This window comes from Homalodisca vitripennis, chromosome 8 (assembly GCF_021130785.1).
Source record: "Homalodisca vitripennis isolate AUS2020 chromosome 8, UT_GWSS_2.1, whole genome shotgun sequence".
NCBI classification, from domain to species: domain Eukaryota; kingdom Metazoa; phylum Arthropoda; class Insecta; order Hemiptera; family Cicadellidae; genus Homalodisca; species Homalodisca vitripennis.
Window position 1 is genome coordinate 116,412,405 of NC_060214.1, and position 22,053 is coordinate 116,434,457.

Here is a 22,053-nt window from a genome sequence, read left to right on the forward strand (position 1 = left end):
AAGCATCGGAGACCCATGTTTATATGGTGAAATATGTTTGTCTTGACGTGAGCAATAACGTGGTATACCTTTGTATAGAGAGTTACGGGACACCCTGTATATTTGGTAGCACCAAACAACTGATACTTCTCAACTGTGATAGGTTCGGCGCTCCCGGCTCGTTTAAGCGTATCTTTTAAGGGGTCGTGCTCGCTTATGCGTTGACGGATTTCGTTGGAAAAAGTACCGTTGGAATTGTTATAACAATTGCAAAATATTTGGTATTTTGTAAAATTTTTATAACCTACCTGATACAGCTGATGCATATCAAAAGACAGAATGTTTGCTACTCGCGGCTTGTGCAAGCGTACCTTTAAAGTGGCCGTGCTTACTCGTGCATTTTTTTTGTAGTAAGTACCGTTTGAATTGTAATAAAATGTTTAAAAAATTTATACATTTAAAATAGTACATTTTTTATAACTATACTGGTTTTTTTGTTACGTGACTTTTCAGTTTTAACATTTTCATTTTCAACAACTTTTCATTTCAACATTTTCAACAAACGCCATTCTGTTAATATTAAAGAAAAACACCCTGTATGTTAATTTTGTATATTACATATGTGTTATACTATCTAAGTGCAGTATACCGAATTAAGAATGGCACTTGAAGATTATTTGTTGTGGAATGTCTTAAGTTCTGTTGTTACTTGTTTTATCCATCGACTCGCACAGGAATGGGTCGCCGTGCCAGGCTGTGCCATCGTGCTCCATCGATCTCCTTACCCTTCACCAGATTCTCCAGTTGAAAGTCGGTCGTCATCCGCGCTGTGTCTGGAGTGTCATCATGTGGGGGTTGATAATTCAAAATCGTATCCTTCACTTGTGGGTGTAGTCAGTGTTATCTGCTATTTTAGCATTGATATTTTAAAATATGTGATGAACATTAAAACACCACCTGGACAGCACTAAAATGCGTCTTCCGACTTGAAGACGAGTGCAAGTTGATTGAAACTGTATATTCTGAGTGCGTGAAAATACTTGTCCACGTGATTAAATGTATTTTTTACTTGAATGACTCACATACCACATCAGAAAACGTGTTCGAATTTACTAAGATGGCGCTCGACAGTGGCTACCCTTACTTTAACTTGTGGACTTTTCTTTCATCGCTCTAAGGCTTTGGTATAGGTACTCGTTGATTTCCTGATGAACCAGCAATGTACACATCAACTTGTCGAGGCTCACCCCGAAATCACTTTAAAAAAGTCCTGACAAAAGTCCTGAACGGGTTTTCTGGAGCATCGTTGATTATCAGATGAAGTAGAACTAGTAATTTGTGTCTAATGACTGGCTGTAAAGCAGTCTCTTAAACCTAAGACTTTTCCCTACTAGACTCGAGTCAAACAATTTTAAAATAACTAATCTTGCATAGTTTTGTCAATTTTGTCACCTCCTCAGATTTTTTCAAACCTTCTTGTAGTAAAATTACAATGTTACTTTATTATTATACCGCTTATTAGATTAGAATAGAATCTCTTCACTTACACTCTGCATAATTCAGCGTTAAGTTCTTTCCACTATCACAAGACTTAGTAACTCACAAATTGAAGACTGATAACCAATTCTACTTGTAAAAATAATCGATTCTAACAAATCCCTTATCTTCCGGAAGGACCTCTTCTTTAATACTTCCAAAATTTTACTTTTGCCACTCACTAATACACAGTTTTTCCTACATGACTTTCTTCCGTAACACCGACTATAATATCACATAATATCTTACTGAACACATCCCTTCTACATAGTTAACACTTCTAATAAAATTCTATTATAGCAAATTTCTCTTGTTAGATCAACTGCATTATTTTATTCTTCTACTCATTTCTTCTTCTAATAATTTCTTCTTCTACTCATTTCTTCTTCCACTCATTTCCCCACACAAAACGAAATCTTCACTAATTCTCTAATTCTAGTTGCCTTTTGGACGTCTATCTGAGGTTTATTTAAACAGATCTACTCCTTTCGTCTATCCAGAGATTTTCACTTATTTCTTCTCGTTCTATTAGAGTTCGATCTTCAAAGAACAGATTTACTTTCCCGTTCCATTTTCGACTTTATACTTATTCACTTCTCTTCTTCATCTTCTTCTCCTCCTCGTTTAGGTTACTTATCTAGTCCCACCGATTCCACCACACGACTCTGATCCCCTAGTGGAGATGCTTTATAGCTGATTACTCCCTCAACACACCATATTTACGAAAGCTTCTTCTCCTCCAACTGCTCCCACCACCAACACCACCATGTCACGACGTAGCATCCTCATCTCCCACATGGGGAGCTCTCTCCGCAGCGAGCCAGAATTGGAGGATCGAGGCAGCGCCTCCACCCACAGCTACGACCTCCTCACCCCTCTGTCCCCCAGAGACCGCAGCTTCGACACCGTCAGTGAAGCTAGTGGAGAGCACTCCGTAGTCTCCCACCCTTTCTCCGAAGAAGCTCCAAGGTAATTTTATTTCACTACTATACATTGTTTGATTGAAATTTGTTTTTGACGATGGAAGGATTCTGAAGGAAACAGGATTTTTCCGGACATTTGCCATCGTTCAGTAACACAAAACAAATCAGTAACACTACGTTTCGAGATCTGCAACCTGATCTCTTCTTCAGGTAAATAACCAACCCAACACGTAATTACAAACTATTTAAAAATAAACAAATACCAGAGCGTTGTGCCACGCCTATGTCAGGGATCACAATCACCATGTTGTGTGTCAATGTTACGGAAACACTACACACAAACATAAATAAAGAAAAAGTCATAAACAATGAAGAAGGCCCTAATGAAAATTCCAGTCTTCTTACTTTTCAATTTATTCAAAAATTATACTGTAGTCATATCTAATTTTTTATACTGGCTGAAATATTTCAAACATGTTTATATTTGCATATTTACACCATTTCGTATTTTTAATTGTAATAAAAATAATGTAAATATTTATTTGTGGAATCGCCTGATGATGAAAAATTTGGTTCGAAAGGCCTCGCCCAAAAGTACTGTATTATTTACATTTAGTCATATTTACAACACTAATAATTTATTAAAACTAAACTACAGAATGCAGGTCACAGTAGGTTTGCATTCGTCGACCAACCACCTACGACAGTCAAAACCATGACACACAACATCGTGGTTGTAATTCCTGACTTACGTGTCACAGCGCCCTAGTATTTGTTTATTTTAACATAGTTTGTAATTATGTGTTAGGTTAGTTATTTACCTGAAGGAGATATTAGATTGCAGATCTCGAAACGTAGTGTTACTGATTTTTTTCACTGGACGATGGTAAATGTCCGGAAAATCCTGTTTCCTTCACTACAGACTGGACTTATTGTGAGACTAATATAATTGTATTAATAGTAAGAGTGTCACTCAGATTATCTACATTGAGATATAAATCAATGATTTCGTTTCAAAAACTGCTTGTTACCATTTGAAAGTCATAGTCGGAATAGAGTAAGTGTCGATATTTTATCAACTGGTGCAGTGGTTTCGAATACAATATGGTTTTACTGGAGAAAAGGTGGCAATGAAACGAATAAAATATTTTGATTCCGAGTAAATAAAAAATTGTAGAGGGAAGGAATACTTAAGAGCAAATCCACATGAACTTGGCTGAAAACAATCACGCATTATTTGCACAGGCACTTCACTTAAATTCTTGTTAGGGAGTAAACCCAGAGGGTTGAGCTCCGTGGAAGCAGAACTTCATTTATTCTGGCTAAAATTAAATGGGTTTCTTTTACTAAGAGAAACAAGAAGGAAATGAACTCAACGATTGCATTGAAGCAGTCCTTCCCACAAAGGCTTGGTTGTTGCACTGCGCTTCGGGATCGTCTCTAGAACATCTTAATGCACTCAATTGTGCACCTGATGATACAATGACAACATTCTTCATCCGGATTACACCGGATGGCTCCTGGGTAAACCACACATACCTCCTTTGAGGTCTAGGTGTCGATGGTGTTAAAAGGATGCAAAGAATCCGTTTTGAATGTCTTCGTCAACGACATCTTTTGGGCCTCTTCAAACTGACGTGACTCCAGATTCCAGGAGTCAAGTCTGTGACAGTGTCAGATTCCAGACACTTAAGAGGAAGGTGAACTGGAACTTAACTCAACATTCGCATAGAACCAACCCTTCTCACCACGTCTGGTCATTTATTTTACATTTTACATTCGGCTACAGTAGAAATCACTGCCCAACAATTCTTGCACAAAAGTATAAAAATAAAATGTATGAAGTTCAATTGATTAGTTGGATAAAAAGCGATTAACTAAAAATGTTATAATGTCATAGTAAGAGATATTCCTTACAGCACAGTCAGAAGAAAGGTAGGCTCTGTATGGTAGAAATCTTGAAGAAGGAAACTGAAGAGGATTATTATTAGTTTTGGAGGTTAATTTGTGCAGCACTGAAGATATGATGATTCCAGTGATGGTGGCATGTTAATAAACCCGCAACACTAAATGATTTATAAACATTATCTTGAAGCCTTGTGACTAATTGCTCTGCAGAAAGATCATTTTCTAAGCTGAAGGTGATCAAGAACGGACCTCTATGTCAGAATACAGGCTAAACGTTTTGGGCTTGCTTAGCACATCATAAACGGTTTTATTACGGAGAAGGTTAAACGGAAACCTGAAGTGAATATGATTTGCAGTACACTTAATTTATGGCTAAAGAATTATTCATAAGTACTTAATATTGACTCGTATTTTTCTTGTTGAAAAGTACACGAAAACACCAATGTACAATGTACATTGAAAAATTACAGTTATGTTTACTTATGTGGCTTATATTTACCTAAAATAACCTGAGTTATAAATTAACGATATTAAAGCTGTCTAATATCAAGGATGTAGCCAGCGAGGGGGTCCAAGGGGTCTAGAGCCCCATCCCCAAGTTTGCAATTGTTTCAATCACGTTTTTAGTAAACAGTTATTATTATTTAAATAATTCTATATTACTGACATTAAGAAACAAAATGGGGCCTTACTTTCTGTCCACTTTGGGAAAATATCAGTTGTCTTGAAAATTTCTGAGTAAACACAATTTGTTGTAATTGCGGTACGTACGTAATTATTTTTATAAATAAATTCTAATCATCATTAATTTATACGTTAACAACTAATAAGTATGTAACGTCTAGTGTCCCTGGACTAAAGAATGAACCTTACCAAATTGCATTGTTACACAACTATAGTTTAAAGCTCTCTCTACCAATAAAAATATTTGTTAATTTAAAACTAACTGTTTTAATTTGGAATCAGCAGTAGTAATTGAGTAGTAAAGTCTTAGTATTTAAATAATGGACATTCTTTTAGCATATTTATTGTTTTACTAATTTACTAAATATCTAATTTTATTTCAGTTCCATTTATTGTATTTTATATCCATATTTTAAAATATGCGAATTTCAATTCACTTCAGAAACATTTCTTATTGTGTTTGTTGTTGTTCGAAAAAAAATTATCTTTGATTAAATTAATTAGTTAGTTTACCTTGATCACCTATACTGACAGTAGTTTTTATGAGTGGGTTTATAATTCAAATTGATATTAATTTGCGAATTTAAGCTTGCACAAAGTTTTATGATTGCAGTGGATGGATTGCGAGTCGAGCTACCGCGATGCCGGAGACAGGAAAATTATTTAATCAGTAGAACCTGACCATCGACTGGAACTTGGATTTGTCTCGGAGATAATGGCATTGCGCTTATCTCCGAAGGAGTTATAGCTAGAGTAGAACCTGAACATCGACTGGAACTTGGATTTGTCTCGGAGATAATGGCATTGCGCTTATCTCCGAAGGAGTTATAGCTAGAGTAGAACCTGAACATCGACTGGAACTTGGATTTGTCTCGGAGATAATGGCATTGCGCTTATCTCCGAAGGAGTTATAGCTAGAGTAGAACCTGAACATCGACTGGAACTTGGATTTGTCTCGGAGATAATGGCATTGCGCTTATCTCCGAAGGAGTTATAGCTAGAGTAGAACCTGAACATCGACTGGAACTTGGATTTGTCTCGGAGATAATGGCATTGCGCTTATCTCCGAAGGAGTTATAGCTAGAGTAGAACCTGAACATCGACTGGAACTTGGATTTGTCTCGGAGATAATGGCATTGCGCTTATCTCCGAAGGAGTTATAGCTAGAGTAGAACCTGAACATCGACTGGAACTTGGATTTGTCTCGGAGATAAATGGCATTGCGCTTATCTCCGAAGGAGTTATAGCTAGAGTAGAACCTGAACATCGACTGGAACTTGGATTTGTCTCGTAGATAATGGCATTGCGCTTATCTCCGAAGGAGCTATGGCTAGAGTAGAACCAATCGATTGTGATTATAAAACCTAGCTGAGACATAAATCATAACCGCTTGTAAATTGAATCAGATTTATTGACACTATAGAACTCATATATTCCTGGGTGCACGTTATATCATTAAAATGATACAATGCACTAAATATTATAATTTAAATTGTCAATTTCAACTTTTTTTTCTTGATCACTGAAACGAAAATCTTTTTAGGCTATATTAGTGCCTCTCGAATAGATGCGATGTTTCGGTTTAATGTCTGTTGGTAAGATGCCTTTATCTTAGCGAAGTATCTCAAGATAATAATAATTGTCTTGACACTTTTTCGACGCGGTGCAAGGGCGTAGCCTGGAAAATATTTTGGGGGTGCGAAGACGATATTGAGGGCCTCCACCGGAAAATTTCAAATTTTTGAAATTTTCATATTTAAGCAAAATAGTGAACTTTGCACAAAGTTCTTACGTCTTTGCATAGGTTGACATAATTGTGAAGGCACTGCTTCAGTAGGCTGTGTAGGATTAATAATTGAAACTGATTAGACTTATGTAGCAATGTAATTACAAAAGAGGTGCCTTCATCCTCTGCAAAACAGAGTAAATAGTATACAAATTAACATGGAAAATTTATAATATGTAAAAGAGTTTTTACAAAAGTAAAATTCTACTTGACTACTGAGCCATCGTACCTAGTACTTGCTCTGAAAACTGATATTTCTCTAGTGGACAGAGAGTAAGGCAAGTACAGTCAACCGTTTATCCCCTACTTTGTTTCTTAAAAAGTTCTTGACCTGTTTCGATGTTGAAAACGATCTTTCAGCAATACGTTTCACTGAATTATTTAAATAATAATAATTGTTTTCTAAGAAAGTAATTGAAAATTTAGTGGGGTGGACCCCTTGGACCCCTCGCTGGCTACGTCCTTGATGCGGCCTGAACAGGAGAAAATTAAGACGTTGGTTATTATTGTAGTATAACTTGTTAGACTCTTCTTGAAATTATGTCGCATGATAAACATTCACGTTCTTACAGTCGATTTATACGAATGATGTTACCGAAGTTGTAAACCGTTTATGACGTGCATAAACAGACGCTACGCGATGGGATGCGAAGCGAAGTGAAACTATCGAACATATGATGATAAACAGACGCTACGCGATGGGATGCGAAGCGAAGTGAAACTATCGAACATATGATGATAAACAGACGCTACGCGATGGGATGCGAAGCGAAGTGAAACTATCGAACATATGATGATAAACAGACGCTACGCGATGGGATGCGAAGCGAAGTGAAATCATCAAACAGATTATGATAAACAGACGCTACGCGATGGGTTGCGAAGCGAAGTGAAACCATCAAACAGATTATGATAAACAGACGCTACGCGATGGGATGCGAAGCGAAGTGAAACCATCAAACAGATTATGATAAACAGACGCTACGCGATGGGATGCGAAGCGAAGTGAAACTATCGAACATATGATGATAAACAGACGCTACGCGATGGGATGCGAAGCGAAGTGTAACTATCGAACATATGATGATAAACAGACGCTACGCGATGGGATGCGAAGCGAAGTGAACTATCGAACATATGATGATAAACAGACGCTACGCGATGGGATGCGAAGCGAAGTGAAACTATCGAACATATGATGATAAACAGACGCTACGCGATGGGATGCGAAGCGAAGTGAAATCATCAAACAGATTATGATAAACAGACGCTACGCGATGGGATGCGAAGCGAAGTGAAACCATCAAACAGATTATGATAAACAGACGCTACGCGATGGGATGCGAAGCGAAGTGAAACCATCAAACAGATTATGATAAACAGACGCTACGCGATGGGATGCGAAGCGAAGTGAAACTATCGAACTGATTATGATAAACAGACGCTACGCGATGGGATGCGAAGCGAAGTGTAACTATCGAACATATGATGATAAACAGAGCGCGAAGTGATGATTTCGCGTTGCTACCTTTACTCGCCTTTGCCATGCAATCAGAGTCTGTAAACAATTACGATTGTTCAGCTCGTTTTACTAGTCTAATAAACACGCATTATAAAGCACCGAGAAGATCTGCTTTAGATCGTCGGTGATAACTCTTGGTAGAAAGGATTACGAAACTTGGTACGTAGGTTCCTTTTGGCCCAAAAAGAGCCTTATTGATTAAGGGGTTAAAAGGTCACATGAGAGTCAGTTGTCAATCAACTGTCACTCCGTATGTCTGTGTGATAAAGCTCTTGAGAGAGAGAGAGGTCACAGTAAGTTAGAATTTTGTGTACATGTTCAAATGAAGATTTGATTTTTTTATTTTTGGGCTCAAATGTAAAAGTACAGTCCGTCCGCACATAATTCTTTCGTTACGGCCTGTATGTCCTTCGATACACCGATGAATCCGTTTAATTTGTCAACACTTCATGCTTATGGGAGTAAATTAAAATAAAATACTAAGTCCAAATTTTGTTCCAATCAGCAAGGATAAAGAATATGAATAATGAGTCAGTGTGAAATTGCGTCAGTAATGGTAATGACCGAATTATTAAATGGTTAAATGGATCAGAGCGATGTGTATTCCTAACTCAATTCCTATATTCCTAAATATATTTCATCCACAAGTAAGTACGCTTTGCGGTTCCTTTTTAACCAGGAAAATTGTAATTATAACGATCAAGAAGATCAATAATAAGCGACTACCCTTAGAAAAATGCCCGTACACTTCTTTGTTAAAAATATAGCTAGTCGAGCCCTAGCTCAGTCAGTTAATATGTTTCACCGTCTACATAAAAATTAGGCATTAAAAAAAACAAATTACTCATAAAATTGTATTTTTATAGTACTAATTAAAATTCGACGCACACACAACTAAATTCACCCACCACTTGAGAATGTACAGACAAACTGGATAGTTCGAACATTTTTTTGGATAATTACAATTTTGGATACTTGGAACCCTTGAAATTCCTATAACACAATAATAAAACAGGTGATTAAATCTGCACAGTTTCAAATTTTATTGGCATCTTGAATTTCTAAGTATCCAAGTTTCCACTGTAATAATTTTTACTATTCCCTTACTGGCTACAATTTTTTTTTTGTTATTGAAAAATTTCGAAGGGAAAATGACTGCCATTGGACACGTAGTAATACATAGATCAGTGCGGGTGAAATGTGAACTGATCCCACCCTCCAGAACACTTCTTGTGTGAAGACCTGTGAACACAATCTATGGGTCACGATTTTGCCAAAGTTTTCTCAAAACAACTTACAATTTTAAAATATTTTTCAAGTTACTTAAAGAAAAAACCTAGAATTTTATATTTTTTTTTATTCAGAAATGTATAACTTTAAGTTCATCTTGTACGAAAAAATTGTTCTTGAAAGAATTTAAATTGAATTTGAAACATCATAATACAGTTTGATCAATGGATCTTGTGGGTCTAAGTTTCAATTTGAAACAAATATGGTTTAAGCATACATTTTAAGCTTGTATTTCAAAATATGTTTTATCACAAATAAGTAAACAATTACTGCACAAAGTGGCAAACACGCAAGCTCCAGCAAGGTTTTCCTTTTTAAAGAGTTAGTAGTATAGGCTCCAAAACTGTTTAATAGATTTAAATAAACCAATTTATAAAAGTTTTAAAGATGGTTTAATTTTAAAAGGCTGTATTAGGGACCATCTCTGAATCCACGCCATCACCACCCGTAGATATAGGTATAATACTCCTACCAAACATCACACTAGGGTCTGAAAAGACGTCTCCTAATTAATTTCAAATCTGAATTCACCACCACAATCAGCTGGGAGCCCCCATAGACTAAACGGTTCCACGATCCGGCAGCTCTCAGAGGCTGGAAAATTCCACAAGCTGGCAACTTCCACAGGCTGGAAAGTTCTACAAGCTGGCAACTCTCAGAGGCTGGAAAGTTCTACAAGCTGGCAACTCACAGAGGCTAAAAAGTTCTACAAGCTGGCAGCGCCCAGACTAGAAAATTCCATAATCCGTCAGCTCCAAGACTAGAAAATTCCATAATCCGGGAGCTTAAAGTGGCTTGAAAGTTCCACAAGCTCGCAGCTCCCAGAGACCAGAGAGTTTCACAATCCGACAGCTCCTAGAGACTAGAAACTTCTACTATCCAGCAGCTCTCAGACCATTTTAAGGAGGTTTTGGAAAATGTTTATTCCTTCAACAATCAATCTTCACAGAGTCCACTAATTAAAAAAAAAAAAAAAAAAAAAAAAAAAAACACGAGTCAGAATCATGGAGATTCCAGTCTTGGGTATATTGGTGGACTGTTTAGGTTCAGTTGGCTATTTCAAATTCCACTCCTTTAACAACCAAAGACAACTTGTCACTAAAGCATTTTGTTCAGAAGTCTGACTATGAACACTGACGGCAATACACCATATCCTCAAAACCTGACCTCCAAAGTAACTGAACTGTAGAACCATTCCATCATTCGCAATTCTTAATGCAAATAAGGAAGAGGTTAGGGGTCCTGGATATCATGGTACATGTAGCTGATAAGTATGTCCTGCCATGTTAGGTTTGGAGAGTCAGTTGCTGTAGGACAGTTCTCGTCCATACACCAAGAGGTCATGGCCAGTCTCAGGGAGCAGACTAGGGGAGACTCCTGCTGCTCTACCTGTTCCTCCTGTGACACATGCAGTACTGACACATGGGTAAGTTATGGACATTGAAAGTTCAGGTTTGTATTTAATGTATACTCTACGATAAACGGGGGTGGTTTGAGAACGAAAACAATAGCACTTAGGAAATTACTAACTGAAGAATAATCGTTGATCTGATAGAATTACACATAGAGTCTTAACATAACAAATCTTGAAAAAAACAAGTCTTGGTCCAAGTAAAATCCAGGAATTTAAAAAACCTACATCGTAATTTAATTGATATTAATATGGCCAATATTTACTAAAAATGGATTCATAAAATTGGTGAAGGAGCTCTGTACCTCATGAATATCCCAAAACTTAACCTCTATTTTACGAATTGTTGCTTAGTCTTTTTGTAAGGTTGAGTTAGTCTACAAAAAAAAACCCCACTATTCCCATTTTTATGATGGTTCGTGGCTAACGTAAGGGGAGTAACGTCACATTCTTTAGTAATCTTTAATTTCTTCTACGAATATTGCTGTCTTCCAATAAAGTTTAATATCTAACACACCAATCCAGTGACGTAACTAGGACTTGGCTTTGGGGGGTGAATCTGATTGAACACCACACCACGGCGGGGAATATAGAATAAATCTAAATTTAAATTAATTTGACAGCCCTAATTCAAAGTGAAACGCTTAACGGCTGTATTTCAAACAAGTTGGATTGGTGTTATACGTATATTTCAAACAAATATAGGGATTTTTGGGGAGGGGTTATTCTCCCCATCTTTCTTCCTTTGTTACACCACAGAATTAATTCCCCCAGGTTTTGTCACCGACAACACACTTAAACAATTAATAAAAACACAATAGTGTTTAGAACAGTACACAGTGTCAACAGCATGTCAAAGACAACACTGACCTATGGTTGGAGGTGGAAATGAAATGAAATGAAATGAAATTATTTACTAGCCCAAGAGAACATGTTACATTGTTATAAAGCTCATCAAATAGATAATAAACCTAAATATTAATATAAATTAATTTATAGCATAAAACATAGCATTAATGTTCCGTGTAAAATGATCATGTTGGGACAAGAGAGGTTTGCTTTACACACGTTTGTAAGTTTGAATCAGTATTTCCATTATATATACGCCCCTTACTGTCAAAATTCGAAGATCTTTAAATTGGTTCCTGCATGATTGGTTAAAGTCCAAATTGCTTGATATCCTAACCGCTTTTTTCTGAACTTTGAAAACTTTTCCTATAAACGGTGACATGCCCCAGCAAACAATAATACCGCAATAAAGAGTCCAAATAAACAGTTTTTGCAATTCGTAGATCAGTTAGATCTCTAATTTTTCTAATTGCATAACATGCTGAATTTAATTTTCCAATTAATCAATTGATGTGATTTTTCCCATCTCAAATTGTCATCTAAAATATCACCAAGAAATTTGCAAGTTTTAAAGGAGGTTAATTGATTTTCAAAGGGCGTTATTTCTATTTGATCAACAGTATTTCTAATAAAGTGAAAGTTAAGTATTGATGTTTTTGAGATCTTTAATGAAAGTTGGTTGTTCTTAAGCCAGTAAAATATCAAGCTCAAGTTGTCTAGTAATTTTTGAGATAGGTGAAATCTGCTCTATGACCTAATTAGACTTGTAGTGTCGTCTGCAAAAAGAATTAATTTGTCAATATAGTTAAGCTGCTTGGGCAAGTCATTAATACAAATCCAAAACAACATTGGTCCCAAAACAGACCCTTGAGGGACACCTGCTTCTAAATTTAGTAGCGTGAAGGAGATCGACACCTCCGGATAGAGCACTGCTATAGTGGAAGGGGAGCAGGAAGCAGATTTCAGACGCTGTACAGTTGGAGGAATTTAGCTGTGCTCGTAGGGCCCAAATACTACCCTTTCAACTAATAAACGCTATCTGTGTGGTATATGTGTTGCGTTTACGTGCTAGCCGCTGAGATGAAGGCGCAACAATCTCTAAACGACTTTAAACTCACGATTTCGATTTGCAAATTAGTATTGAAAATACGTTATTTTCAAAAACACGTTAAACAACACTATAACAACTGAAAAACAAGGATAAGTCCTATTATTGTTATTATTTGGTAATCTCTTATTATTTAATTCCACCACAATCAGGACTGTCACAAAACAGACTGATTGTAGCGAGTGTGATGAGTTATTTGGGCCAATACGATTCCTGAAAAGAGGGTTTTACCCATGAGTCACAGGAAATGTTTTCGGGACGCAGCGCATAATGCTACTTCGCCACCCCTCCCGTCTATCACCACACATTCAAGGTCACGCGCACAGTTAAAGTCCTCGAACTGTACTAAGCGGAAGATGTATTGGAGCTGAAGTCATCGTTCTTCGAATCATAATACTGCTTGTAATATAATAATTTACTAGATAAATGATGATTAAAAAAAAAATTAAACTGTTACTAAACATAAATGATTTAACCCTCCAAGTTCAATAAATCCTCTAATTATTCAGAGACAGCATGTTTTGTCGAAGCTTTATAGAAATAAAAATTACATCTGTAGTCAAATCAAATTTTAAATTAAGTAAAGATACACCATTTTGTATGTAGCAAAAACACAATGATGTGAATAATTAAGAGAGAAAAATATGGAAAATACTACGAAAATATGTTACTTATTTATGGAGGAAACTATTAAAATATTGTAGAAAAATGATGCTGTTATGTCAATAGAAAAACTTCATGTTGAGTATACGTATTTGCGATGGCCACAACATACTTTACTTGCAGCAAATGTTGTTACTATTGTCATCACTCTACTTCAGATGATATGGGACTAGTTACCTGTAACTGCGGTGTAATTGCAATGAAAGAAACACATCGAGTAAAGGCACTTAATTTCATTTTGAATAGTTTCAATTCGACTACTTTCGTTATTAGTGTATTTTCAATCCAAACCGTTGTCAGTTTATTTTTTTTTGTTTTCAGTGTCATCACTCCACATTGGTTTCATACGATCGTATCATACCGAATTATCTCTTTATTTGAATACTTACGGTTCTTTGTTTTTGTTCTCTTAGGACAAGAAGCTTATAAATTGCACTTAATCCTGTAAGAATCTTAACGCTGCTTCCGGAGTAACAGGATATTCAGGATGGGTAGGTTAGGGGGTAGAGGCCGCCTCCTATCGATATCCATGAGGAATAATTAGGGCACTAATCTCAAAGTCATGTCCCCCCGGAAGAAGAAGAGGCCAGCTCTGAACCAGCCTCTCCAGTCAAAGCAGGCAAGGGGTGGCACTCCCTTGTTGAGGCTAGCAAGGACCTCTGAGGTTAGGGAACAAACTCCACCAACTCCAACAGTCATCTCTCTCAGTAGACGAGACCTATCGAATTGCCCTTGCACCCCAGAATCTCGACATTTGCGGTTAGTGATGTCCCGCTCCTGGACCTCCATAACGTTGCCCAGATTTAAGTGACACATCGATTTTTGTTGCGCCCATTGGTAGGTTCAACTGGAAGGTATAAACCAGCCAGAAGTGATCCCTGCTGGGTCGGTTCTTTGTTTAAAGTTTGATTTATCAGAAAACAATGGTAAATGTCCGAAAAAATTATGGTAGCCCACCTACGTACTTACGATTGATACGTCTCATTTAAATTTTAATATAAATGTTCTCTCTCGCAGGAGGCCCTGGGTATAGACGAAGGACGTATTATGAGAGCGACGCCACAGCCGCTGCCGGCTCTAGTGGAGCGCCAAATCGTAGAGAAGTTGGGGGAGGTGGTTTTGGAACGGAGAGAGAAACGGGAGCGTTCTTTGCACAGCCCCGGCGAGGAGTCTCACACTCCCCGCCCCCGCTCACGCCCGCGCACCGCCCCCGACAACATGTCCGGCCTGTGGAACATGCTGGCCACATACGATGACTTTTTCGTCACCCCGCCAGGGTAAGCCAGAGGTATTCTTTTAAATCATGTTTATTTAAAAATACATTTTAAGAGTAGGCTGACCCCTTTTTAGCTCTATTGTGCACATCCTCACGGTCCAATTAGAGATGGGTAGTATATAACGTATTAGTGTCGGTAACATCGTTATTTAGTGGTAACCTATTACCAGGATAACGTGTTACCAGTAACACTCTGTTATTTCAGTAACAGATGGTTTCAATGATTTGGCATCCTCATAACGTCTTTCTGGTATTAGGTTGCTCAGTAACCTCGTCAGCCGAGGCTATTATTGTGCAAGCAATGTGTCTAAGAACAGAGTTCTGGTAACGCTTTTCTGGTATTACGTTACTGAGAAACCAATAACGTAGTGGAGTGAGCTGGATGGTCTGGGGGAAGGGGCAGGGAATAAAATATCAGATTGAAATAGAAATGATACATAAATAAAATAAATTTATCAAAATAGAAACATAGACTTGTTTCTGGAAAAAATAAAAGAAACCTAACATATATCAATTCAATTGCTCGTTCTTATTTATCATTAATTATAAGTATTCTATATAAAAGTAGTATACTAATCTAAATATTACGTTTGTAGTGAGTTAGTTAAGTTTTTGTTTACTATACAATAATTTGTATTGTGCAATGAAAGTTTTAAATGACCAGTTCACAATTAGTATATTTCGTATAATTTGTCTATATAGCCCCACAGCCGTATATTAAGTCTACGGGTAACAGGTTACTGGAACGTAATACCACCTAACCACGTTATTTTGGTAATAGGTTATTGGCAAATAACGGCATTTCCCATCTCTAGGGCCAATGGGCTGTGCGAAGATCTTATCAGACAAGAAAGGTAAAAGTCGGTACAATACAAAGTCAACAGAACTGATAAAAAAGTGCTCCAGTAACAGACAGAATTTGAAACTGTGTTATCTCTAATTCAGATCTAAAGTCTGAAGTCTTAGATCGTGTGGCCACCGGCTCTCCAAACAAGCGTATACTTTTTAGACGATTTATTTATCAGGCCAACGCGTTTAAAACACTTGTAACATTATCCAACTGCCAAAACCCTTCAACACACCACAACCTTACTCTCATTTTGGCTGTGTTACGGATGCTAAAATAATGACTTTGATACTTTCTCAAAGAAACACTTTATCTGCACAGCTGACATCAACTGACGACCTTGAAATGCTGTCCTCAGGTTCAACCTGTACCAGCAGGACAAGCCTCATTGGCTGGACCAGGAACCGATCCCGTGGGAAGTGCGGGAGAAGGCCAGGAGGAAATGTGTCAAGTGGCTGAACAACTACCACAACTAGAGCCACTGGAGTGACTACCGAAATGTAATAACTACTGTAGTGCTAAGCCAAATGTTGTAAGGTTAGAGAAAACAGTCGGATCTATTCAGCTTATTGTGGTATGAAAGTGATCAAAGTTGGTAGTTTAACCCCTTTACGGTTCTTTAGGTACCTAAAATTATGTTGAAGATGGAGCTTGTATTGGCTACTATTAACTTAGTTACGTTTAAAACACATAAACCACTACTTAATACTCGTTATTCGATTGTTTTTATTGAACAATTCGATATATCATCAAACTTCGATATTTAAAAATTGAATTACCGTAACAAGAAGAATCTCGTACATTACAATTTTAAGAACATAAATTTAACACTAACATTACAAAACAACAAAACCAACTATGGTCTAGACTTAGATATTGAAGAAACCTTAAAATATTTCTAACTTGCTCAGCTTGATATCAATAAGTAACCGCTTTTGTGAAAAGGAAATAATTCCCCCATGGGTTACCAGGAGCCAAACCCAAATGTTGAAGCCTGTTAAACAAATCTCGTCACTTGTGAAAAATATTCTCACATATTTTCCTCATATTCATTCGCCATTTTCAAAGTCTCAAAATATTAGTTACTTCTAGCTGTTTATTGTTTACATTAAAATTACTATAACAAAACTAATAAGTTGAAATCATATGCTAAGTTAAATAAATTGTAATATCGAAATATTATTATTTAGGATAAAAACATCGAATCATTCGATTAAAAAAACCGAATAACCTGTGTAGGCCGCTTATTCAAGTTTAACCATATTGACTTTTAGGTTATTTTTCAATATCCGTCATCACGAAAATGAAACTGATCGTTTATTTGTGCATAGGATATTTTCATGGTACAATAAATACCTAGAGATAAAACTACAATTCTCCCAGACGGGTGACATGCAACAACACCCTGTTTTTAGTAGCTATCTACACTCTGTAACTAACTACAGCGAACGAGCGAACTCACCAAGGTGCAAAACACTCATGACAAAGGACCAAGTGCTGACATCTAGTAGAAAAACCAGAACTACTTCTGCGACGCTGGGTTGTTACAGAAATGCTTCTTGTGCAATTTATTACGGCAGACGACAAAATACCGGATCTCCCATGAAAAGGTTTAAACGTTTGATTTTATATTGCTTGCCCATTTATTCACTGAAAATTTTAAAACTCTACACAATTCATTAAATATGTTTTAAAAATATTCTTTATAAATTTTAGATCTCTAGCAAATGTTGAAACAAAATGGCGGCATTTTGAAAAAACTATACTTCAAAAACATTACCAAAACAGGATTTGTTTTTAGTTTAAATTTCTTTTTTTAATTATTCTCTGTACTGCAGACTTTGGACACCAGTTTCAAGTTCAACTTTAATTAGTGATTTCGATTTACCTGGAGAGTGGAACATTGAAGCTCATACTAGTACTCTCTTTCCTCATTTGATCCTCTAGGGTACTTTTTCACGACACTTCCAGTTTTTAACAAAAGACTTTTCCACTTACTTGTTGTGTGATTGCGAGGTGGTTCAACTCCTGGGTAGGCAACCTGAAATTGCCTAATTGCTTCTATAATGTTGCCAAAAGCAATATCCCACGCACAACACTTCACTTTTTTTATCCAACTTAAACGCCATTTCTCGAACTTCAATATCAGTAAAACTGTAATGGAGGAGGTTAGGTTATGTTTTTTATGGCACAAGCAACGTTCTTCAATCAAACAGCTGTTATCAATAATGAGCGTTATTAAACAGCTGTTCTTTAAAACTGCAAGGCAGTAATCAAATCAGACAATTCAAGAAATGAATTTGTACACGTATGTGACGATTGGGATGGATTTTTTTGGAAGCAACGTGTCATCCGCGAGGCGCTAGGCTTGTACCCGCCTGCACGATGGAAGACCGTTGGAGCGACCATAATCCTAATTACACAATATTCTCCTGCCAGCTTTGATAAGAATTTTAAGTTGTGTTATTTAAGTGACCAAACACTATAAAGTAAAATCGTTTTCAAAACCAATTCAATAAACGCGAAAAGATAATCTTACACTTACGACACGCCAATTTACACATACCGACACCCAATTTGACACATACCGACACGCCGAACCTTCCCACAATCACGACCAAAACCCGTCCCACATACTAACAATTTATAATTTACAATTTACCCCCTATAATTTTCCGGCACCTAACCCCCCCCCCTGATTATTAAATCAATCACCATAGTGTAACACAAAATTCTTAAAAATAAATAATAAAAAACTCAAGACTTGCGACAGGTTAATATCTTCCGCACCGCCACTCGGCCGATCGACTTCCTCACTCTACCCTGACTTCAATCTAGACTCCCCCTTATCTGACCACCGGTCATCCATCGCACGGCGGGTTATCAGAAAGACCGGTTCTAACGTTGATTCGGCGGTCCTGTTAAATGTGGTGGGCAAGTCACACAATCTCCCCTCTAAAGAAAAAAGGAGAGGAAGTAGGGGAAGGAAGAAAGAAGAGAGAAGGAAAGAAGAAGAAAGAATGAAAGAAGAAGAGAAGAAACAAAGAAGAAGAGAGAAAGAAAGGAGAAAAGAAAAGAAAGAGAAAAGAAGAAGAAATGAGAAAAGAGAAAGAAGAGAAGAGAGGAAACTGGAAAGAAAAGAAAGAAAGAAACATAAAGAAGAGAAGAAGAGACAAGAGATAAAGAAGATGAAAGAATTATGGAAAAGAAGAGAATAAGAAAGAAAGAAAACAGAAAAGAGAAAGAATGTAGAAGAAGAAGAAAAAGAAAGAAAAGCGAACAAGAAGAATAGTAGAAAGAGAGAAAGAAGGAGAAAGAAAAGAAAGGAAGAAGAAGAAAGAGAAGAAGAAGTAGAAATAGGAAGAGAAGAAGAAGAAGAAGAACGAAGAAAGAAGAGAGAAAGAAAGAAGAGAAGAAGAAGATAGGAAGAAGAGAAGAAGAAGAAAGGCAGAAAGAAGAAGAAAGAATAAGAAAGAAAGAAATAAGAAGAAAGAAAGCAATGAAGAAGACAAGAAGAAGAAGAGAAGAAGAAAGAAGAGAAGAGAAGAAGAAAGGCGAAAGAAGAACAGAAAGAAGAAGAAGAAAGAAAGAAGAAGAAGGGAAAGAAGAAAGAGAAGAAAGAAAGACGAAGAAAGAAGAAGAGACAGAAGAGAAGAAGAAAGAGTGAAAAAATAAGAAAGAAAAAGAAGAAAGAAAAGAAGAGAAAGAAAAGAGAAGAAGAAGAAAAGAAAGAAAGAAAGAAAGAACGAAGAAGAAGAAAGAACAGGAAGAATGAGAAGAAGGAAAGAGAAAGAAAAAGAAGATAGAGAAGAAGAAAGAAGAAAGAAGGTAGAAGAAAGAAGGAAGGAGAAAGAGAAGAAAAGAAAAGAAAGAAAGAAGAGATAGAGAAAAGAAGAAGAAGAGAAGAAGAAAGAAGACGAAAAGAAGAAAGAAAGGAAGAAAAAACAGAAGAGAAAGGGTAGAAGAGATGAAAGAAAAGAACGAAGAGCAGAAGAAAGGAAGAAAAGAATAGAAGAAGAAGATAAGAAAGAAAGAAAAGAAGAAAGAAAGAAAAGAAGAAGAAGAAGAGAAAAGTTGGGGAAGAGAGAAGAAAAGACGAGAAAGAAGAAAGAGAAAGAAGAAGAAAGAAGAAAAAGAAGAAGAAGAAGATAGAAGAAGAAGGAAGCAAGAACAGTAAGAAAGAGAGGGAAGAAGAGAAGAAAGAAAAAGAAAAATAAAAAGCACAGAGAAGAAGAAGAAAGAAAGAAAAGATAAGAAGAAGAAGAAACATAGAAGAGAAAGAAAGATGAAGAAAGGAGATAAAATGAAGAAGAGAAGACGAGAAAAGAAGAAAATGTAAGAAGAAGAAGAAAGAAGAAGAGAGAAAAGAAGAAGAGAAGAAGAAAAAGAAAGAGAAAGAGAAAGAAGCAGAAAGAAAGAAAAGCAAAGAAAACGAGAAGAAGAAGAAAGAAGAAAAGAAAGAAAGAAAGGGGGGGGGGGGAAGAAAAGAAAAGAAGAGAGAAGAAGAAGAGAAGAAGAAGAAAGAAAAGAAAAGGAAGAAAGAAGAAGAGAAAGAAGAAGAATGAAATGGAGAAGAAGAGAAGAAGAGAAGAAACAGAAGAGAAGAAGAAGAAAAAGAAGAGAAAAGAAAAGAAGAGAGAAGAAAAGAAAGAAAGGAAGAAAAAGAAGAGAATGAAGAAGAAAGAGAAAAGAAAAAGCAAGAAGAAGAAGATTAAGAGAAGAGAAAAGAAAGAAAAAAAGAAAAGAGGAGAAAAGAGAAGAAGAAAGAAAGCAAGGAAAGAAGAAGAAAGAAGATGAAGATAGGAAGAAAGAAGAAGAAGAAGAAGAAAAGAAAGAAGAAGAAGAAGAGAAAAGAAGAAAGAAGATGAAAGAGAAAAGGAAGAAGATGAAACGAAAAGAAAAGAGAAAGAGAAGAAGAAGAGAGAAATGGAAGAAGAGAGAGAGAGAAACATATAGTTATAAAAATTTCAATTTGGAATATCCAAAAATTATTCATGGAGCTGTGCTCTCCACCAATCGAAAGAGCGGGTGACGACAGGAGGACCAATTACGTATTGCATAATAATGATGGAACTAAAACCAACTGTTGGTTCTATCTTGTACTAGTCACCCTTCAAGTAATGACCGTATAGGGATCGCACCTACGTTATATTTTGTATATATTCTAAAACAACGGGAAAATGTCACACACCACCCCCACCGAACAGGAAAGAGTTCGATACAATCAGCAAAGTTCTTATTTGATGTGGAGTGTATGTGAGGGAATAGGATTGAATTCTGGTCATCCTGAAAATTAAAAATTGCATGTGGAATTCCGTGCGCGACGAGAATAGAGAGAGTTTGGTTTACGCGCCCTGGGTTTTTGGGACCTTATAGCAACGTTGTTCGCTTTGTTCTGCTTGCAGTCGACTGTGGCGTATTACAATACTGATGGGTTTTTTGCGATACTTCTAGTGAAGATAGTGTCTTCCTTCCAGAGACGTGAGTTTTTTGACGGTAATGTGTTTTTGGTGCTTACACTGTGGGTACGTCTCTTCTTTAGATGTTGCCGTTACTTGATCCGATGAATTCATTTGCATTTGCAAGTGACAACCACTGTTTCTTCACATGGTATGTATAGGCTTTCAGGTTATCTCAAGGCCATTGTCAGGGTGGAGGAATTTGTAAGGAATTAATTTATGGGGGACAAGTGCTCGGAATACACATGGTCGTATTTACAATATTTCACCATATTTTAAATTAGGAATGTTTTGGACATATGATAGGATTTTGAGAGTGTCGTTGTGGCGAAGTATTGTAGTATTTTTAGTAATGGTGGTAGTATATTTTTAAAATTAGTGTGTGACATTGCCCATGTTTCCACGCAAAGCTAAGGTGCGTAAATTTACGGGAAAAAAAATTTTGGGGATGGTTAGTCCGGTGGATATAACTTGCTTATGCGATATCCAAAAATAGCTCCGTTATATAAAAAAAATTGATCCACTTACGATTAAAGGTCGGATACACGAATATATAAATAAGGCCACACAATAACAAAGGTATCCCTACCAAGGGAAAACATACATTAAGGTATAATAGTGAAATGACAAGGAAAGGTAATTTTTTAAATATTCCCATTTACAATCAACACCTAACTTCATATATTCGCTTGCACAAAATTCAAGTAGAATGTAGGACGAGTGTTTTGTAGTCTATATCTAGAAAATAAATAACATTTAACTTTATTTAGAAAACATAGATATTGCAACTTAATGTTCGTTTGATATCAATT

General features: G+C 36.6%; 2 protein-coding genes across 2 annotated transcripts; both read left to right on the forward strand.

Moving 5' to 3' along the window:
• Positions 1-796: 796 nt before the first annotated feature.
• LOC124367169 lies at positions 797-16,491 on the forward strand. The gene is made up of 4 exons (XM_046823818.1): positions 797-2,484; positions 10,919-11,054; positions 14,677-14,936; positions 16,141-16,491. Exons 1-4 carry the CDS (start codon positions 2,282-2,284, stop codon positions 16,256-16,258), a joined length of 717 nt encoding a protein of 238 aa, XP_046679774.1. The 5' UTR covers positions 797-2,281; the 3' UTR covers positions 16,259-16,491.
• A 1,450-nt stretch (positions 16,492-17,941) lies between these two features.
• Positions 17,942-19,667, forward strand: LOC124368341 (vicilin-like seed storage protein At2g18540). The gene is made up of 3 exons (XM_046825617.1): positions 17,942-17,950; positions 19,143-19,208; positions 19,527-19,667. The coding sequence occupies exons 1-3, from the start codon at positions 17,942-17,944 to the stop codon at positions 19,665-19,667; spliced, it is 216 nt and encodes a 71-aa protein (XP_046681573.1).
• The last annotated feature ends 2,386 nt before the right edge of the window (positions 19,668-22,053 follow it).

What these genes read in the sequence shown, in the direction of transcription:
- LOC124368341 (XM_046825617.1), top strand. An exon ending in GAAGAGAAGAAGAAGATAGG is followed by an intron (nt 19,209 to 19,526) that starts AAGAAGAGAAGA and finishes AAAGAAAGAAAG; the next exon opens with AACGAAGAAGAAGAAAGAAC.
- LOC124367169 (XM_046823818.1), top strand. Translation starts at nt 2,282, where the DNA reads ATGTCACGACGTAGCATCCTCATCTCCCACATGGGGAGCTCTCTCCGC. An exon ending in CATGCAGTACTGACACATGG is followed by an intron (nt 11,055 to 14,676) that starts GTAAGTTATGGA and finishes TCTCTCTCGCAG; the next exon opens with GAGGCCCTGGGTATAGACGA. An exon ending in TTTTTCGTCACCCCGCCAGG is followed by an intron (nt 14,937 to 16,140) that starts GTAAGCCAGAGG and finishes TGCTGTCCTCAG; the next exon opens with GTTCAACCTGTACCAGCAGG.